This window comes from Crassostrea angulata, chromosome 1, assembly GCF_025612915.1.
Source record: "Crassostrea angulata isolate pt1a10 chromosome 1, ASM2561291v2, whole genome shotgun sequence".
Lineage (NCBI taxonomy): Eukaryota > Metazoa > Mollusca > Bivalvia > Ostreida > Ostreidae > Magallana > Magallana angulata.
The window spans coordinates 13,766,142-13,787,651 of record NC_069111.1 but is presented as its reverse complement, the minus strand read 5'-3'; the positions used below and the strand labels follow the sequence as shown (position 1 = coordinate 13,787,651).

General features: G+C 33.3%; 1 protein-coding gene across 1 annotated transcript in view; it reads right to left on the bottom strand.

The window, feature by feature from the left end:
• The window catches only part of LOC128170083 (mucin-2-like), a 34,025-nt gene continuing 12,515 nt past the window's right edge, over positions 1-21,510 (bottom strand). Inside the window, exons 10-14 of the mRNA XM_052836079.1 lie at positions 17,777-17,907; positions 10,481-10,514; positions 2,585-2,884; positions 2,266-2,411; positions 1-142 (exon numbers count right to left, since the gene is read on the bottom strand). Coding sequence (XP_052692039.1) covers positions 44-142; positions 2,266-2,411; positions 2,585-2,884; positions 10,481-10,514; positions 17,777-17,907 — 710 coding nt within the window. The 3' untranslated portion in view covers positions 1-43. The remainder of the gene's footprint in view (positions 143-2,265; positions 2,412-2,584; positions 2,885-10,480; positions 10,515-17,776; positions 17,908-21,510) is intronic.

Here is a 21,510-nt window from a genome sequence, read left to right as displayed (position 1 = left end):
GATATGTGGTTTATTTCAAATGGTAAAACAATTTTCACCAGAATCAAACTCCGAGATAACGTTGGAGACAACTTCGATCGTCACAGCAGTAGATCTCCGCGGTGTAGTTGGATAAAAAATTCATTAAATGGCAATCTGAACTCTGAAACGTTAAATCGCATGTCATACAGAAAAGCTTTTAAGCACAGGATTTTCGACAACATCTATACATGCATATAAATGAAGACATCTTGCCAAAAAACTACGAAACACCTGTACCAGGGTAACTGCATACACAATTTGTATTTCAACACCTGTGAGATGATGTCTGTAAACTATAATTGAATCATACACTCAACAAAACTTCTAAGTGTTCACCCAGTTCTCATATGAAATAAGCACATTTATTTGTCTAGCCGTCAGGGTGACTGATTTCCACCTAACTTTCAAGTTGATAAGAACGATGCATTGACCCTGACCTCAGGTTGCGATCCGAGATGTTGACCTTTCTTATATATCACTTATACTTCCGGTTTGGTTGAATTTTGCTCTGAGCTTTTTGATGTTTTAAATTGCCTATAGAAATGATATTACGCTTACGAAATAAAAAAAATTATATCAAAATACCGGTTTTTTTTTCGGATTGCTTAATATCATAAACAAAGTCGAGGTCAAAACAAACAGCAAATTTAAAGTGAATACGATCTGTTGAGGAAACAATGCAGACAATAATATTCCAACGGCTCTGACTGCGATTGCAGTGATAAATTTGGCCATGTTGAGTGGTTTTCATTTTAAACTATCAACAAAGACTAAAATCAAACAAATAATAATGATAATCATATTAAGAATGCGCAGAAAAATACCAATTTTATCTTTCGACGTTTCGTCACGGGTAAACGATTCCAATCGGTTTTGTTTTATCTGTGCTATTGATGAGAAGATATAAATGTTGAAAATTTCACATTATTTTATTGCGTAATTTCAAAATTATTCTTTTTATTTGGGTTAACACTTAGAAGTTTTGCTGAGTGTATTTGATAAGTAATGATTATGAAATTTTTTAAAACCCTACTTTTATTTTCAATACACAAGTATGAAAAAGCTAAAATAAGAGTAAATAAAATGAGAAAAAATTCATACTTGCAATGAAATAAAATTGAATAATTACGAAAAGAGCGAAGATATTTAGAGGGAGTTTTTTAGAGTTACAAAAAAAAAAGATTCGACAAAGTTTGAAGAAATGAAATGAGCCAATTCGTTTCTTGATCGCGCGATTTTAGATTTGATGGAAAGAACTTTCAGGAACGGGATAACCAAGAACGCAGGTTGAGTAACATCATTGCGGAAAGCGTACTGCGAGTTCATCATGCATCGGGCAGATACCTTGGATCGGACAATTTTGGTTTAAAATATACAAATAAATATGCATGCTCTAGCGTGTTCTGATAACATGCATTTTTATACAACTGGCAGACTAGTAGTCTTATAATTCCCTCCCCTTATTTTATTTTTATCATAAATTTACTTAAAGAAAGCTTATTTTAAACAGTCTAAAAGGTATAGCGAAAATTTGACCTAGAAGTTGCTTTGTGATTTTAATGTTTAAAAAATAGGTTAAGAGAAATATACAAGGCACATTATCAAAGACAAAACATTGCTTACGTAGATGTCGTGATCAAAAAATTAAACAACAAATTACTATATGTGAGTCTTTTGCATTTATTGGCGATAATGGCCACGGCTGCTTGATATTAAAATGAATACAGAATACAAGGTGAACCTTGGGACCAGCTGTTCACCTGTAAAAAATTATACCTTATTCATGAATACTTAAACATATTATATCCCAAGGTGCACGCGATCACCAGCTAATATGCGTAAAGGTCCCTAAGGGTTGGAGGGTTATTATTATGGTGGAAATATTTAGCTTTGCTAAACCGATTTAACTTCGATGAGTTAAATCCAATTAATGTGTAAAGTGTTGTTTCCCGCGCCTGCACGGGATAACAACTCATATTAAAATATTTAAGATTAGGTTTAGCTGATCCTCTTTATTTTTTGATCCAATGGTTCCTACATGTATCACTTGATCTTGTCTCCGATAAAACAAATGCATGTATTTAATATGAATATATTTGTTTTGAAGCCTAAGCTTCTATTCGGCATCGGTGCTATCGAGTAATCGATCATGCCCCCTATCTATAACAGACGCCCCCTCCCCCCTCCAACAAGAATATACCCAGATAGTATCACCATAATGAGTCGAGAACCTGAGCTACTTACTAATATACAATGGACAGAGAACTGAAAGCCGTGTTCCAAAACACCTCTCACCATACACGTCTCACTATCTGCGCATGTCTGATTCCACACACAGTTCAGATTGGCGTCACACGATGGACAGGGTTTACTTCCTGATTTATTACAACCTGACAAAAGAGGCATTCATTAACAACTCTGACAGTGATGCAATTTAATGACTAAATGTATTAATAACGTCGGGATTTCAAAGATATCATCAGTACACAGTATATAATTGGATGAAAAATAGCTGGGTGTTATAAGAAACAAACTCAAAATATGTTTTCAACTTTATAATTACCAGACGTTTGGTGTGTTGTTGTTGGTGATGTTGTTGTTGTTGTTGGCACTGGTGTTGTTGTTGTCGCCGTTGTTGTTGTCGCCGTTGTTATTGTCACTGGTGTTGTTGTAGTTGTTGTCACTGGTGTTGTTGTTGTTGGCACTGGTGTTGTTGTTGGTGGTGTTGTTGTCGCTATTGTTGTTGGCACTGGTGTTGTTGTTGTCGCTGTTGTTGTTGGCACTGGTGTTGTTGTTGTTGGCACTGGTGTTGTTGTTGTTGTTGGTGTTGTTGTCGCTTCTGTTGTTGGCACTGGTGTTGTTGCTAAAATAACAATATGACGTGGTTATGTTTTATCTCATTTAAATAAATTTTTTCATCAATTAAAGTCTTGCTTCTCTGATCTATTAATCTCGGATAATAATATTGATTGGAAAACCATTGTATCACTTAAGCTTGAAAAAATATTTACATTATATATTTAAGATCCAATTTTCTTGTCAGGTATGAAAAACAACTTTTTTGCAATTGGGTTTTTAAACGTCGGCTGGAATCAGTGTATGATCGCATCATGAATTCAGAACAAACGAATTTACACAAGGTAAACCAAGTCACGAGTTTTTGATCTATCCCCATAAGAAATGAAAAATATAATTTTCAAACGTTATAAGTATTCAATTTTAGGGTTAGATAATGCTAGAATGAAATGATTTAACTTTGTTATTGTTATAAATGTCTTAATAACGGTAATTCAGCCAATAGGAGTGAATTTTCTAGATCTCATTGATTAAAAAAAAATCAAACAAATAATTTTGGGAAAAACTTTAACTCTTCCATTTCATCCACAGTTACTGAGAACAACTAAGTTTCCATCGCGAGTGATAAAAACATTCTTTGAAAAATTTTTGCTGCCGATTTAAACAATTCTTGTTTTAGTAAAATTTATTTTTTAACCTGATGACCGTGCAAAATAGTCTAAAACCTTAAAATGTCATCATATGATTGCTGTATATCATCATATAATTTGATTTAAGAGTTTTTTTTGTACATTATTTCTACAAAATTTATCCGTCTATTTCTTCATGTTAGAATTATCAAAGTGTTGCTCTTTACTTATTTCAGACATGAACTTTGAACCCCTGTAAGGACCCTTCCTGGGCCATAGGTTGCATGATTTAAACTAACTAAATGAAAGTTAATGTTCAAGTTTTGAAATTACAGGCTATTTCGTTTTTGAAAAGACCCCACTTATTTCTGTCTTTCCTTATTACAGTGTATCTCCATTCATTTTAACAAACTTGAAAGACCTTTGAACCCCCCCCCCCCTCCCCCTTTCAGAGATGCTTTGTGCCAAGTTTGGTAGAAATTGGCCAAATGGTTTTGGAGAAGATTAAAATGAAGAAATTTTACAACACTCACAAGGACGACAAAACGATAAAATTATATATTCCTTTGTTCTACTCCATTTAGTATAATTTAGCACTGATTCATGATTTTCTGAAGTATACAGTCTCGTAACTGCACCGGTGTGTGTATACAAATTGAGTAACGCGTGTTAGCGCGTCATGAAAATTTGTATGCACACATCGCTGCAGTTATGAAACTGTATACTTCAAAAAATCATGATTTAATGCTTATATTTACATTTTTTAACTTCATGCTTTGTTTGCAAATGTGATTTATGCCTTAAAATTCCCATCTTATCCTTAGGTTAAGATCATATTAATGGAAGAACCACAAGCGTTAACTTTGATTTTCGCATGTGGCGTTGCAGTTTACAGCGTTCAACGTTTGTAACGTCATAATTAAACTCGTCATTTTAACCTTTGAGTACCCTGTGTGCAATACAGTGTTATAACTGTCGTAGCTCTCAACAAACTTTACAAGCAAAAACACGTGGAATGTAAATATTTATATTTTCATGCAGGTCAAATTGCAAAGTGTGTGGTTGAAATGGCAGCAAGACTACATTACTCGTTAAATTACATACATGTAAATTATCGTGATAAAATAAGATAAGTTTATTCACGGTAAAGTATTTACAAAACAAGATATGTTTGTGAAACACTTATGCACCCCCCCCCCCCCCCCCCCTGGCAACATCCACAAAGAAAATGAACATTAACTGCAAGTATTTGGAATTTTTCTAAGTCCAAGGGCCATAACTCTGTCGAAAATTGCTCGATCGTTTCCAATATCGAACTTGACCTAGATATTATCATGATAAACCTGTATACCAAATTTCATTTCATTATGTTCATCCCCTGCAAAGAAAATGAGCGGAAACTGCAAATAAATGGAATTTTTCTAAGTCCAAGGGCCATAACTCTGTCGAAAATTGCTCGATCGTACCCAATATCGAACTTGACCTATATATTATCACGAGTAACCTGTATACCAAAAATATGTTTATCCCCTGCAAAGAAAATGAGCGGAAACTGCAAATAACTGGAATTTTTCTAAGTCCAAGGGCCATAACTCTGTCGAAAATTGCTCGATCGTACCCAATATCTAACTTGACCTAGATATTATCACGAGTAACCTGTATACCAAATTTCATTTCAATATGTTTATCCCCTGCAAAGAAAATGAGCGGAAACTGCAAATAACTGGAATTTTTCTAAGTCCAAGGGCCATAACTCTGTCAAAAATTGCTCGATCGTTCCCAATATCGAACTTGACCTAGATATATCATGATAAACCTGTATATCAAAATTTCATTTCATTATGTTTATCCCCTGCAAAGAAAATGAGCGGAAACTGCAAATAACTGGAATTTTTCTAAGTCCAAGGGCTATAACTCTGTCGAAAATTGCTCGATCGTACCCAATATCGAACTTGACCTAGATATTATCACGAGTAACCTGTATACCAAAAATATGTTTATCCCCTGCAAAGAAAATGAGCGGAAACTGCAAATAACTGGAATTTTTCTAAGTCCAAGGGCCATAACTCTGTCGAAAATTGCTCGATCGTACCCAATATCTAACTTGACCTACATATTATCATGATAAACCTGTATACCATATTTCATTTCAGTATGTTCATCCATTGCGAAAAAATGAGCGAAAACTGCAAATAACTGGAATTTTTCTAAGTCCAAGGGCCATAACTCTGTCGAAAATTGCTCGATCATACCCAATATCTAACTTGACCTAGATATCATCATGATAAACCTGTATACCTAATTTCTATGGAATGCCATAGCTGCCTTAAGGTCAATTTCATATTATATGAATTGGTATATTTTTTATATGCAATAGTAATATCATTATATGCAGTGCTAACATCATTATATGCAGTGCTAACATCATTATATGCAGTGCTAACATCATTATATACTATTATTTCACCATTATATTCAGGGGTAAAATCTTTATATGAAGTGGTAACATTATTACGTTATGTCGTAAGATCATTATGTACAGTAGTTTATTCCTTACATGCTATGAATAAATCTTTATATGATATGATAAACTCATTTCATACAGAGCTAAACTCATAATGAACTATTGTTCAATCGTTAAGTTATATGGTACACTCTTCATGTGCAGTTGCAAAATCCTTTTATGCAGTGCAACCTCTTGATATTAGGTGATAAGTTCATTATATGCAGTACTAACATCATGTTATGGTGTATTAAAACCATTATGTATGGTGGTAAAACCTTAATGTATTGTGGTGAAAGCTTTACATGCAATTCTAATTCCTTTATATGATGTGACAATTTTATAATATGCCGTTGTTGAGTCATTATATTATGAGGTCAGTTCTTTACATGATGTGATCATTTCATTATATGGAGTGGTAACTTCTTTATATGCAGTCGTAACTCTTTATGATGAGGTTGTAAACTGGTTCTCGCTGAAAAGTTTTGATGGGGAGGAGGTCCAGTTTTATTTTGAAAAAGATGCTGCGTTCATTGTGACGATGCATATTTCCTGGTAAACTTGTCGTTTGTTTTGAAGAGAGAGAAAGAGAGAGAGAGAGAGAGAGAGAGAGAGAGAGAGATTCTCTGTTCTTGATACATCGATGTGTGATAAATCGAATGAATTTTTAGTAGAGTACGCGTTTAATTTTAAAAGTAAAATAAATTTCAAAAAATGATTGTACTTTGTAGAAATTTAATACCCCCCTCTGCTTCTAGATCCGCGCATACAGTTAGGAAGATCAATTTATGTATCTTGATATTAACATAGAACAATTTGATTTCTACTTGCTATCGTTTTTTAAATATGTATGTAATTCTTTGGAGCTTTTTGAATTAATAAATCTAATTCTGTCTCCTCAAAAACGTTTAAATTGAGGAGTTACTTTGCTCTTGATTGTTATTTAAATAATTTTAATAGCATCCATATAAACCGTGGTGCTTGGAACAAACTGTTTTATCCGTATTTTGCTGATTCATACATTATTGCACGGCTTGCTTTTAACGATGTCGAACAATATGTATATATATTTTGAAAACGACATATTTAACAAAAAAAATAAAATACATTAACTTTATCGATTAATGCGTTACTTCCTCGTTCAGCAGCAAATGTTTTAGCTGCACATCTGTAGCTCTCTGGTTGAAAAAATTCGGATAGACAATTTGTCTATCCGAATTTTTTCAACCAGAGAGCTACAGATTAGCTGCAGATCTGTAGCTCTCTGGTTGAAAAAATTCGGATAGACAATTTGTTTATCCGAATTTTTTCAACCAGAGAGCTACAGATCTGCAGCTACAAATGTTTATAATGTGAACAAAGTCGGTAACGTTGAAAAAATCAGCACACATGTAAAATATTACAATGACAAGCGTTTTGAAACTTATTTATCTCGACATCATTTATTTTCCAAACCATCGGAATAGGGGTATTACCTTTTCAAAAATTAATTTAAAAAATACCAATCAATTAGTCTCGGTGATTATTCGGCCATCCTGCGTAACCACTCGGCTATACTAGACACGATGAAGTTTGCTAAGATTTAAAACACCGTTTTTTAACTTCGGAGGTTTTTTTTCGAAGTTTAATCTTTAAAAATATGCCTCTTTGAAACAAAAATCGGATATGCCATGAAACCAGTCACATTTTTCAGTGAAACTATTTTACAATTTGTTTAATGCATGGGGGTCTTGAACTTTGGTGGGGGTGGGTCGCGGGGAGGACCCCGCCCCAGAAAAATTAAAATTTCTTAAAATTTCCATGAAATTACCAAAAATTTGCCTCGGACCCACCTTCCCCCACCCCTTCGGCAAACTTCAGTATTCATAGCACCCCCCCCCCCCCCGAAAATTTTGTATTGATCTGCGTATAAAATGGTCCTATAAAAATGATATGAAGATATCTGCAACAGCTTTATGGAAAATAGCACAGGAACTGCAACGCCGTCTTTGTAGGATTTAAAATACAAAAATACATGCCCGGTGAGCGTAAATTTTATACGGTGGATGAAACAATCATAAAAAGAGGTTAAGACCAACCAATTTCTTTATTATTTCCTAAAAATCAAATTAATTTTAAGAAAAATGAAAAATAATTTTTATTTATGTCTATGAATAAAAATCTGTCTATTCCTTTTGTGTTGGAGGCATTAATCAGCGAGGAGTAGCATCTACCTGGTACATTGAAACAAAGGTCTTTCGACTTTGATTTTAAAACGCTTGCTTCATTTTTTTGTAATTTCTTTAACTCTTAGATTAAAAGCATACTCTACTAATAATACATTCGATTTTTCACAAAAAATGGGTTCAATGATTGATATTATGATATCGATGTTAAAGGACAGATAAACTCTCTCTTTCTCTCTCTCTCTCTCTCTCTCTTTCTCTCTCTCTCTCTCTTCAAAACAAACGACAAGTTTACCAGGAAATATGCATCGTCACAATGAATGCGGCATCTTTTTCAAAATAAAACTGGACCTCTTCCCCATTAAAACTTTTCAGCGAGAACCAGTTTACAACATCATCATAAAGAGTTACGACTGCATATAAAGAAGTTACCACTCCATATAATGAAATGATCACATCATGTAAAGAACTGACCTCATAATATAATGACTCAACAACGGCATATTATAAAATTGTCACATATAATAAAGGAATTACAATTGCATGTAAAGCTTTCACCACAATACATAAAGGTTTTACCACCATACATAATGGTTTTAATACACCATAACATGATGTTAGTACTGCATATAATGAACTTATCACCTAATATCAAGAAGTTGCACTGCATAAAAGGATGTTGCAACTGCACATGAAGAGTGTACCATATAACATAACGATTGAACAATAGTTCATAATGAGTTTAGCTCTGTATGAAATGAGTTTATCATATCATATAAAGATTTATTCATAGCATATAATGAATAAACTACTGTACATAATGATCTTACGACATAACGTAATAATGTTACCACTTCATATAAAGATTTTACCCCTGAATATAATGGTGAAATTATAGTATATAATGATGCTAGCACTGCATATAATGATGTTAGCACTGCATGTACTGATGTTAGCACTGCATATAATGATATTACTATTGCATATAAATTCAATACCAGTTCATATAATATGAAATTGACCTTAAGGCAGCAATGGCGTTCCATACATTTCATTTCAATATGTTCATCCACTGCAAAGAAAATGAACGGAAACTGTTGGTGGACCGACCGATCGACCGACTGACCGACAGACAGCAGCAAAGCAATATGCCCTCCCATCTTCCAAGAGGGGCATAATAAATATAAAAAGATATCCTCAAACCCTCTTAAACTTAATAAGCTTCAAAATGTAATTACTTGGCATGGCATGGCATGGCATGTGGTGATAAAGAACAGTGCCCAAAATCAAATGTCCAAAGGAAAAATACAAAACAGGAGCAGAGAAACTACGGACCTTAAAAAAAATTCGAGGTAGTATCAGATTCCATGGAGGAGTGAGTATCATTTGCTGTCCGGTCGCACCCGCCGTTTGCTCTCTGTCGAAATCGGGAAAGAACAGAAAAAATCCGTAGACATTTAGGTGATTAATCTTGGTCTAACATTAAGTATGAAAAACGTGACACCATGCAAGATTGTATTTGCTGACAGGGCGTTGAATCTACCATAAAACAGCTTTTCGTCAACAGTTTGTCAACAGCTTTTTTCATCTTTAAGCTTCGAATTTATAATCGAAATCATCATACAAGTCCAATATCTTTTTTCATGAAAGTACCAATACAAACAAGATAGTTTAGAAATTCATGTGCATTGCATTGTGATATTTAAGTAGTAAAATGGTCACATCTCAATTTCATTTATAAATAGATATTTCTTTATCTAATCCAGCATTTGCTTTAATGCACACTCGAATTATTAAGGAATAAAACAAGCTATCTTTTCCCATAAAATAGTCGAAAATGTAAAGAAATTGACAAAAGGACAGACAGAGGTCGAACAAAAATGGACAGGCAGCTAGCTAATATTAAACAGACATACGAATGTTAATATCTACAAAATAACACATTATAATTTACAAAAAATTAGAAATGTTTTGAATTAGTTAGTGTGAGGAAGATACAGAATCACATATTCTAAGAAAAAAATTATGCAATAAGAAATGCCCCCTGAATAAATACCTGTTATTAATTATGCAGAAATTTATGAAATTTATAAAAAAAAAATTGTCACCAATTCTGCACCAATTTCTTAGAATTCAGTTTTTGTAAATTGCTCAACCCCGCCTGGTTATATAAAGGGCCCTTCTCGACACACCAGGGTCATTTAATAGTACAAATAAACTAATACACCTCTATTAGATTTCTGTACCATCTGCCTCATACAGGATGTATTCTCCATGTTCTTTGAAGAATATTTTATTAAAAATTTAATCCATTTCTATGAAGAGTTTTACTCTTTCTTAAGCTCTAATAATCAATGCATACGTACTTGTGGTGCTCGATGCCCGAGTAGTTGTTGTTATCTAAAGAAGAATGATGTTCATTAAGAATATAATATTACCTCATTAAAATAATTTTATATAACGCACTATCCGACCGGTTCCAGACAATCACCTGTCAGGGCAACAAAATTTCATATTTCTCTGTCATCGTTAATTTTTAATCATATCCCACCCCACGAAAAGGGACAATATTTTGATATGTATCAAATATTAAACATTTTTAAATAGTATCGCATGAAAACCACATTTTAGAATTCATAATGCAGAGGATGCCTATTACTTTAATATTGATAGCAAAGCGAGCTCTAAGAACTAGTGTGCACGGGAAAAAGAACGAGCACGGGAAAAAGAACGAGCTAAACCTACAAATTCATCAAAAAAAAAATTTGACAACATCCCTTAATCCCCTCTAATGTTTCTCCCATAGTGCTATGCCAAAAATGGCTAATATTTAACACGTAATTTACGGTCACAGGATGAATGACCATCTTTAAGTACTCCTTAAAGATAGCTTAAAGATGCTTAAAGGTAGCTTAAAGACGATCTTTAAGTCACCTTTAAGCTACCTTTAAGCTATATGTGTTGCTTAAAGATGGCTTAAAGAAAGCGTAAAGATGGCTTAAAGGCAGCTTAAAGACTATCTTTAAGCCACCTTTAAGCCACCTTTAAGGACAACTTATAGGTCCTTAATGTCCAAACTTCTTTAAGCCACCTTTAAGCCACCTTTAAGCTACCTTTAAGCCACCTTTAAGCCATTAAAAAAATTTTATTTCAATATTGTGCCTAATTTCCAACAAAATGTATTAACTTTATGAAAGAAAAGGTATTAAAACGGTTTTTGTTCTAGAAAGAAAAATGAAAAAAAAAACACACAAAAAAAAACCGGCCACGACGAGAATTGAACCCGGGACCCTTAGTTTACTAGCATCACCACATTTCCTCTGCGCCACGGCAACTTACATATATATGAGCGTTTTTATATCCTATATATCAGTGGATATTGAATCACTGAATTGAATGATTTTACTTGAAAAGATTTTGACAAACCATTCAGTTTGTAACAATCAATTATATCTAATTTATAAATTACATGCATGCGTGTATTTAGAATGAAATACGGAACTTGGTCTTCAGTGAACAAAAATATATTATACCTAAATGGAAACCGTTAGGTTCACTATAGTAGGCTTTCTTAGTTAATAAATTTAAACCGAGTAGATATACGTTCATCTAATTTATAGCTATAAAAATGTAAGAAAGAAAATGAAATCATTTCTTTTATAAAATGCATTGATACTATTAGGGTATTTGTTCAATTTCCCGCAATTTCCCAGTTTTCATGATTGCGGCGCCGTTCCAATATGTTTAAATATTTACATGTAATTGTATGTACATGATTTTTAAACTATCAATTCCATAACAAACAAAATTACCAATTACCGGTGACGTTTTTACTGCATGTGGCAATTGCAAATGACTTGTATATACAATTGTATGATGTGCCAGGCCGGGTATATTTGACATATTTACCCTTATACATATATTTAAATAATCAACCCCTATTTATGATCACCGGTACATTAATTAATTAGCCTCAAGATTTTACTCTTACCTACATGTATCATTAATTTGTAGACGTAACATCTTTGAAACCCAGAGCTAGGAAATAATACTTTGAAAATGAATTACAAATGTAAATTAACTTTTATTCACTAGACTTATCGTATACTCGTACATACTAAGATTCAACGCCTTTAGAAACCCTGACGTGCACCTGGGCACACGACACACCTGTTGTGTATATCTTGTATATTCTGTGTTAGTTCCAGGGGTTTTCTTAAGTTGGACAAACAATAGACTTTAATTAGATATACACAAACATGCACCTGGGCACACGACACAACTGTTGTGTATATCTTGTATATTCTGTGTTAGTTCCAGGGGTTTTCTTAAGTTGGACAAACAATAGACTCTAATTAGATATACACAAACGAACAAAACTATGTCTAGACAAACAAAGCAGTAATATCCTGCCCGATATAACAAAGGCAGTTGAGAGTCTTTACATCTTTAACATGTATCTAGCAGATCTAAAGTTAGAAATAATGAAAATTGAGAAAAAAAAATACAAACCTTAAACCGGTTATCAAATTAAATCATGCATTTTGGTTCATTATCTTTATTTTGTTTAATAACCGGAGGAACAGAGAGAGAGAGAGAGGAGAGAGAGAGAGAGGAGAGAGAGAGAGAGAGAGAGAGAGAGAGAGAGAGAGAGAGAGAGATTTTTTTCACCGATTAATTTATAATAGGAAACAAACATACTTTAATTAGTTTTATGCACATATTAAGATACAGAGACTGCGCTCATCCCTACAATAATTTTGAAACCCCCCAAAAATTATAAAGAATTTTATAACGGCAATCTGTGTCCATCGGAGCGGTGCTGATGATAGCGATTTGTGTTTAATGGAGCGACGATTAAAACCGCCTGGAACACCCCCCCCTTCCTTGGAAATTATATTATCACTCGGATGACCCCCTCCCATCCCTATAAAAGAGCTTTTGCATTTAATATATGTTTTTATTGTTCAGCTTGATCAATATTGACTTAAAGGCCACTTAAAGACAGTGTAAAGGCAGTGTAAAGAGAGCGTAAATGCCACTTAAAGATGCTTAAAGATGGCTTAAAGGTGGCTTAAAGGTGGCTTAAAGAAGTTTGGACATTAAGGACCTATAAGCACTTGCTTAAAGGTGACTTAAAGGCGGCTTAAAGGTTGTATAGCCTTTAAGCTCCTTTAAGTCACCTTTAAGCCACCTTTAAGGACTTGCTTAAAGATTGTTTTTCGCCCTGTGGGTGCCTTAAGATTTGAAAACACGTTTTTAAGTATAGCACACGGTTTGGTGACACCAAAGATTTTGACATGCCTCCATTCCTTTGTATTGAGTTGAGATAGGTAAACAAATGATTATTATATATTTTAAGTAAAGACGCCACAGTGATCTCGCGCCTTATTTTACTTAATAATAATTTAAAGGTGAAACAAACATATGTGATGCGTGTACTAGCTATTGCAATAAAAAAAAGAAATACCTGCCTCAGATGATTTCTTTTCATTTTTTGGGATTTCGACAAGAGATAATATATATATATATATATATATATATATATATATATATATATATATATATATATATATATATATATATATATATATATAAATATTAAGAGTCATACTTTACTGTCATATCAATCCAATTTTAAGCTATTTTTGCATGCACGTACATCAAGTTTAAATAGGAAGAAAATTTAAATTATAGTTCAAATTGCAAAAAAATTCCTGATTTGTTCTATATTTTCACCTGTCGTTAGGCATAATTAACGATTAACTGCATGATGGTGAGGGAGATATAACAATTTAATTTTTTCTGAAAAACAAGAGGCCCATGGGCCACATCGCTCACCTGAGGAACAATAGGTATGATAAAGTCAGCTTAATGGAGTCATAGTACAAATAATCTGGACAATGTACAATAATACATGTAGATCCTGTATATATAAAATCCATTTTTCCCCCTTGGAACTCGGATAGCCCTGATTGCTGCCAATATTTACAAGAGCAGACTTTAGATACCGCTCCTGCACATGTATAGGGACTCAACGTTACGCAGGCAGGTATCTCTGCACACCTACGCAACTCAACATGTACCAACGTAAACGCAAGCAGGAATGACCGCACACTTGCGCCAACAGCTCAACATAACGCAAGCAGGGAGTGCCGCACACTTGCGCCAGAGAGGCCAGAACACCAGCAGAGATGACCATTTACTAGTGCTCCGCCACAACCACCACAAGCAAGTATGACCGCACACTTGTATTAATGCGATACAGGGCAGGAAAGAGTGCACACTCTGTCTCATAGGTTAGAAAACACAAAGATTAGATAGAGCAGGGGTGTCCACACACTCAATCTATCCGTACCTGTTCAAGTTTCACCCCAAACAGTCTCACATTGTAATGCAAGAGACACTGTCCGTATATATGTGCCGGCCTAAAATAATTCATAGTATCTAAAAATTGGAAATCAAAAATAAACAAACTAATCCGGCCTAACCCAAAACTACTTATGCAGAACAACTTATATACATTGAATATTTATTATTGTATAAAAATAATCATCACAATAATTGGTTAACAGTGGATGCATTAATTAAAATAATCAAGAATCAATAAATCAAGGGCAATAACTCAATACAGTAATACAAAAAGATTTTAATGAAAAAAATAGCTGCCTGCCTCAATTTTATAGTCATATCACATGTTGAGTATTGCAGTTTTCAAAAAGATCCTTTTCAATTGTTTATATATGGGATATTTAGCTGCATCAAACTCTGAACCTTCTTGTGAGGCCGAGGAATTGTCCTGGAGCCAAAGTCTTAACAATTATAAAGAATCATCTTGCTGATCCGTTTCTAAGAAGAAGATTTTTAAAGATTTGCTCTATATATTCCTATGTAAAACTTTAACACCCCCCTCCCATGTGGCCTCACCCTACCCCCAGGGATCATTATTTTCACAACTTTGAATCTACACTACCTGAGGATACTTCCACACAAGTTTCAGCTTTCCTGGCTTATTAGTTTCTGAGAAGAAGATTTTTAAATATTTACTCTATATATTCCTATGTAAAACTTCAACCCCCCCCCCCCCAATTGTGCCCCACCCTACCGCCAGGGATCATGATTTTTCACAACTTTGAATCTACACTGCCTGAGGATGCTTCCACAAAAGTTTCAGCTTTCCTGGCTGAATAGTTTCTGAGAAGAAGATTTTTAAAGATTTACTCTATATATTTCTATGTAAAATTTCAACACCCCCCCCCCCAATGTGGCCTCACCCTACCGCCAGGGATCATGATTTTTCACAACTTTGAATCTACACTACCTGAGAATGCTTTCACACAAGTTTCAGCTTTCCTGGCTGTTTAGTTTCTGAGAAGAAGATTTTTAAAGATTTACTCTATATATTCCTGTGTAAAACTTCGACCCCCCATTGTGGCCCCACCCTACCCCCAGGGGTCATGATTTTCACAACTTTGAATTTACACTCCCTGAGGATGCTTCCACACAAGTTTCAGCTTTCCTGGCTGTTTAGTTTCTGAGAAAAAGATTTTTAAAGATTTACTCTATATATTCCTATGTAAAACTTTGACCCCCCATTGTGGTCCCACCCTACCCCCAGGGAACATGATTTTCACAACTTTGAATCTACACTACCTGAGAATGCTTTCACACAAGTTTCAGCTTTCCTGGCTGTTTAGTTTCTGAGAAGAAGATTTTTAAAGATTTACTCTATATATTCCTATGTAAAACTTCGACCCCCCCAATGTGGCCCCACCCTACCCCCAGGGGTCATGAATTTCACAACTTTGAATCTACACTACCTGAGGATGCTTCCACACAAGTTTCAGCTTTCCTGGCTTTCTGGTTCTTGAGAAGAAGATTTTTGAAAATTTCTCGAAATTTTTCATTAATTTCTAATTATCTCCCCTTGAAAACGGGTGTGGCCCTTAATTTTCACAACTTTGAATCCCCTTTGCCTAAGGATGATTTGTGCCAAGTTCTTGAGAAGATGTTGAAAATGTGAAAAGTTTACGGACAGACAGACAGACGGACGGACAGACGGACGACAGACAAAATGTGATCAGAATAGCTCACTTGAGCTTTCAGCTCAGGTGAGCTAAAAATCATAGTTCCCTTCGGACGTTCCCCTCTGGAGATAGTGGAATAAATCTTCATATCTCTATCACAATCTTTCTTAAACAACAAATAGTCTTTAAGGTATCTCACTCCTCAATGTTGTTGTATCGAGAATTTCTTGAGAATTGTATCATTAAAATCTGAAGATAAAACATACTTAAAGAATTAAAGAAATAGGGGTGGGGTCAGTATTTATCTTTCTGAGTAACGACGCATTTGATTGGACCTTTTTGTACCTAAAATGCAATCTAAGCCTGCACCTAAAATGCAATCTAAGCCCGATTGGAAATTGCTGCTCATATTTTTAATCAAGCAAAAGTATTTCATCAAATATCTTTTTCAGTTATATGCAGAAAGATCAGATTGAATAGAAAGATTACGAAAAAAAAAATATGTATGAAGCTGCATAAATAATTTCTTGACCTTTTTTGCAATTTAGATAGACAATTTGTCAATTTAGTCCCAGTATGATTTAAAATAGATTTTAAGCCTTTTGAATATCAAAATTTTTATTGATTTCTCTCAGTTTGCATAGATATGCATTCATTATTATTTGGACATGCATAAAAAAGAGATTAAGTTCTTGCAAAATTTGGCTTTAAGGTGGTACGGGACACTTCCATGTTGTGACGTATATTATATCGAAATAAACAATTAAATAAAGTGTAATTATATGAGTAGTTTCTTTCCAAACATAGTCACCAAACAGCAAAGCACAGTGGGGAAGAGGGTTTACAACGTATCTGCAAGTCATGAGTTTGAATCCCACTGAAAGTTTTACTATTTTTACGTCTTCAAATATTTTTAAAAGCTATTTTTTGGCTAAAATTTGTATAGTTTGAAATTTTAAAATTACACTCATTTTGAATATGATGATATGTGTGCAACGAAATCATGTGACGCGTGAGATATCTTCAGGTCACGATCCTGTAAATGTACTCCGAATGTCTTTTTGAAGTTAGATCATTTAAGGTGTCATAATTGATTTGACATATCTTTTCCTGTACATAGGGATTTAACGAAATTATGTTAAAACTGAAACTATAATATAATTGCTTAACATTCTTAATTATATATGGGGAAAAGTAACCTGGATACCTATCTTGAAATTAACGTCATTTTAAAGAGGAACATTTTGTATGCACTTTTTTTTTGAGAACCTGTAGTATTTCTAGATATTTTGTTTATATCTTAATAGTCGAAAATGGACAAAAACTCAAAGATTTGTTAATTTTATTTCATTGTTTATATTTCATGAAATGACAGTTTAAAACTTTTTTTATTGCGTTTGCCAAAAACTTATGCACCGATGCCTTATCAAACAAAGCTATAATTATTGCTTTGAAGGATCATTCAGAGATTTTATCTCTTAAATTTCAAAAACTGTAGGAACCATTCATTTACCTCATCTTGATTTCAATATCATGAAAGCATTTAAACTGCATATTTAATATCCCGTAAAAGTTTTCTCTTTTATCATCAAAAAATATGTAACAAATTTTTTTTAATATAAACCTAGTTTTTACCTTGTCAATACTACAGAAGCACATGCTGTTAACACAGTCAATATGGTCCACAGGACACGGCATGGTGAAGCTCAAAAACGTTGCATGGGTGTTCTGTTGGTTACAGTCCATCCTAGAGGCACATATGGCGGCTAAAAAATGAGTACAGCTTTTATTTAGATTCAGTTTAAAATATTGTTTTTTTGTAAATATCTTATTATCGTTGATGTGAAAAGCCGTTTATGATATAATTGGACAATGGAAATAATAACTGAAAGAGTTTAATATATTCAAATGAAATAATTTCAAACAAATTGTGAAAACAGAGAGGTCTACAATCAATGTTTATAATAATGGCAAATATATCTGGTTTACATTTACCATGTTTTATCGTTACATAACTCAATATAAAAACTATATATATATATATATATATATATATATATATATATATATATATATATATATATATATATATATATATATAGTTGTAAAGGGAATTTCTTTTTAAATTATGATTTCATCTTCAAAGACCTATATAAGCTTTACGATTTCATTTGAAAATATTTTGGTTTTTTTACAGAAAACAAGAAAAATTGCTTAGTTTGCTAATAAAAAAAAATATATTTATTTTAAGTTAAGGATGACGTTTACTCAGAATGAAAAAAAAATCCACTGATGATAATGAAGAACCAACTATTGTGTGTTATAGACCTTATATGGTATTGTTATTCTTCACTTTCAAAAAAGTAGGTCAATGACCTACTTTTTGAGTAAATGGCCATTGAATATTTTTTGATAAATTTAAGAAAAATCCATAAAAATTTTACACTATGATTGAGATTTTCTTAATTGTGAAAAAAATACTAATTGCTAAACTCTTTAACAAATGAAATACAGTTTATAAATAGTAGTGACATTAAAAAGATACAAAGCATTTAGTTTTCATTCACAATTTTTTTTTAGATATTCTAGTCCGAATTTCCTCTATCAGTTTTCAAATTACTACCCATTTTTGATTCAATATAACAGAAAACTGAATGATGATAATGCTTAAACATTTATGGTATTAAACTGAGTATATGGACCTTTCTTTGCCGGCATAAAATTTATATGAGGTCAATGATCAAAATTTTGAGATATGGTGTCTTTTATCATTTTGAAGCATTTTTCAAAATTTTTGTAGTGTGTACCATACAGTTATCTAAACGAAAAAGCAAGATAAAACCAACAGAAATATGCAAATTATGTTGACTAACAAATAAAATCTTAACTATAAATATTATAGTACTACCAAAAATATTTCAGTGGAAAACAAAATCTGAAAATTTAGTCCGAATTTCCTCTGTTTTGCTAAAAGTCAAACTTTGTCAGAGCCTTATTCCATAATTTAGTAAAAATATCGATTGTTATGTCAATAATAATTCATTTCATAAATACTTTTTGTATTTAAAACAAATTTCAAATTTAATTCATGAAATTGAACTTTTTAACAATCCGGATTTGAGAACTCAACCCCTGAGTAAACAACGTCCTTAATTGATCGATCAATAGAAGCTGTTCATGTCGTTGGTTAGCCAGTTACAGTGCTTTATATACAGGTTTATGACCAATTTGATTATTTAGAAAGCTGAACAAGCTTGCTTCAAAATCTAGACACGCTGGCTTATTTACATTACAAAGTCTTTTAAATGAGGTTCATCAACTTTAAGTTTTAATTTTCATTGATAAACTATGTATAACTTTTGTCACAATTTAGCCTGTAAATATTTTGGATCATGCAATTATCTGGGTAGCGATAACGCGACATGTTGAATAATTCGTACCTGTTCTTGTAGTGGGTTTGGTTGTTTGATCTGACAATAATGTATTTATGTTTATTATTATTAATAATAATGGAAAGAAACAATTTTGAAAACATCTATGCACACTAGATTCATTTGACCATTTAGTGCCTTAATAATAGATATTTACTCAACTAAAACTTGATAGAAAGACAAAAGTTTTGCTAATTTAATCATACTTTCCTTTTACAATATTGAAAATGAGAATTTTCATTTTCTTATTGAACGCGAGAAATTAATATCCGCGTAAAATCTGGAGAAGCGCATCTCGCGAACTTTAAAATATCGCTTAGATGTAAAAGAATGAAACTATGATAAATATTAAGCGATTTTATATTCTCGCGATTTGATGCTAAGAGTTAACTCGCAGATTTAAGTAATCGCGTAAAATAAGGATTCTACAGTATTTAAAGTAATAAAACCGTGTCTACTTCTACATTTATAAAATAAGGAACAAAAATAATCTTACGTATGTATAATAATCATTAGGAATTCTAAAATCGATCCAAAACCCGTACATGTATTTCTAGCATGATGAAGACTCAACTGCCTTTACTGTTTTCTACAAAGAGACCTACTTAAACTCGAAGATGTCAGCTGCAGAAAATCATACCTTAAGTATTTTACGATGCTTCTTGCCTTTGATCTTCGAAAAATTTAAAAAGTTGTAAATCCTTAATCTGCCGTTTATTATTTCGAAGTTTATCTAGAAGTACTGTACCCCCGCTAAGAAAAAATCATATCTCCGTTTTTTTTTTCTATTTTAGAAAATATTGGAAGAATCTATTTCACCGTCCATTTTCTGTAAATAACAACTGCTCTCTTTATTTAAACTGTAAAAGCTAAAATGAGTATACAAACCAATTTCTATTCTTTAAATTCCATTTTATTTCAACTTAACTGTTAATGCAACAAGACATTTGCATCCTTATGTTAACAAACATGACTGGGATCATAGGATAATTCACATGTCAAGCAGCCATAATTTAACATTTTGAATTTCTGGTACACCAAGCTTGATTAATTTTCCGAAAAAAAAATCAACACATTTAAAAAAAAGTACGTCAGGACAGCCCGCCTTTTTCAGAAAGACGGGCGGGGATGAGAATCTAAAAATCATTTTATGTGGCCTGACACAGGCAAGGTTTGTGTCAAATTTTAGTTTCTAATTATTTCCATTAATACAAGACATGACACAGACAGGAGTTAAACATTTTTCAAACAATGATCTTGAACCTGCCCAATTGACCTTGTGTCAAGGTAATGACACACCCTCAGGATATATAGCAATCTCTGTTTGAATTAAAAACTTCCAATATTTGTCCATACGAAAGATATGAATCAGACTCTTTTCTTGCCAGTGACTTTGATCTTGCCCAAATAACCTTGGGTCAAGGTCATGACACATCCTTAGTTCATAAGCAATCTTTATGTAAAGTAAGAACTTTCAATGTTTGTCCATAAGAAAGACATGGAACGGGCACAAATTGTGCAATTTTTCGAATGACCTTGTGTCAGTTTTTCAGTCGGTGTCTATATCGCAAAAGCATTCGCATCTCTCATTTTGATTGCATATTTTCGATTCGCTGTGTGTGCTCAGAAAATTCTTCAGGCAGTAAAATTTGTTACCACCAGAACAATCGTTGCGCAGACACATTTCTCGTTGACACAGAAGCCTGGGGTTCCAGCCAGGCAGTTATGACACTGTGAGTCCTGAGAACAGTAACACTCACATGTGTTGTTCCCGTTGCATCTAATGGATTCATTGTGTGAGCACGCTACATCTGTGGGAATACAGCTGTATCTGTTGTCGCTGTAATCATTTGGTAAGCATTCACATCCATGATTAGATCCATAAAAATCAATACAATTGTATTTTCCAGTTGACAGACATACATGGTGACAATGGTA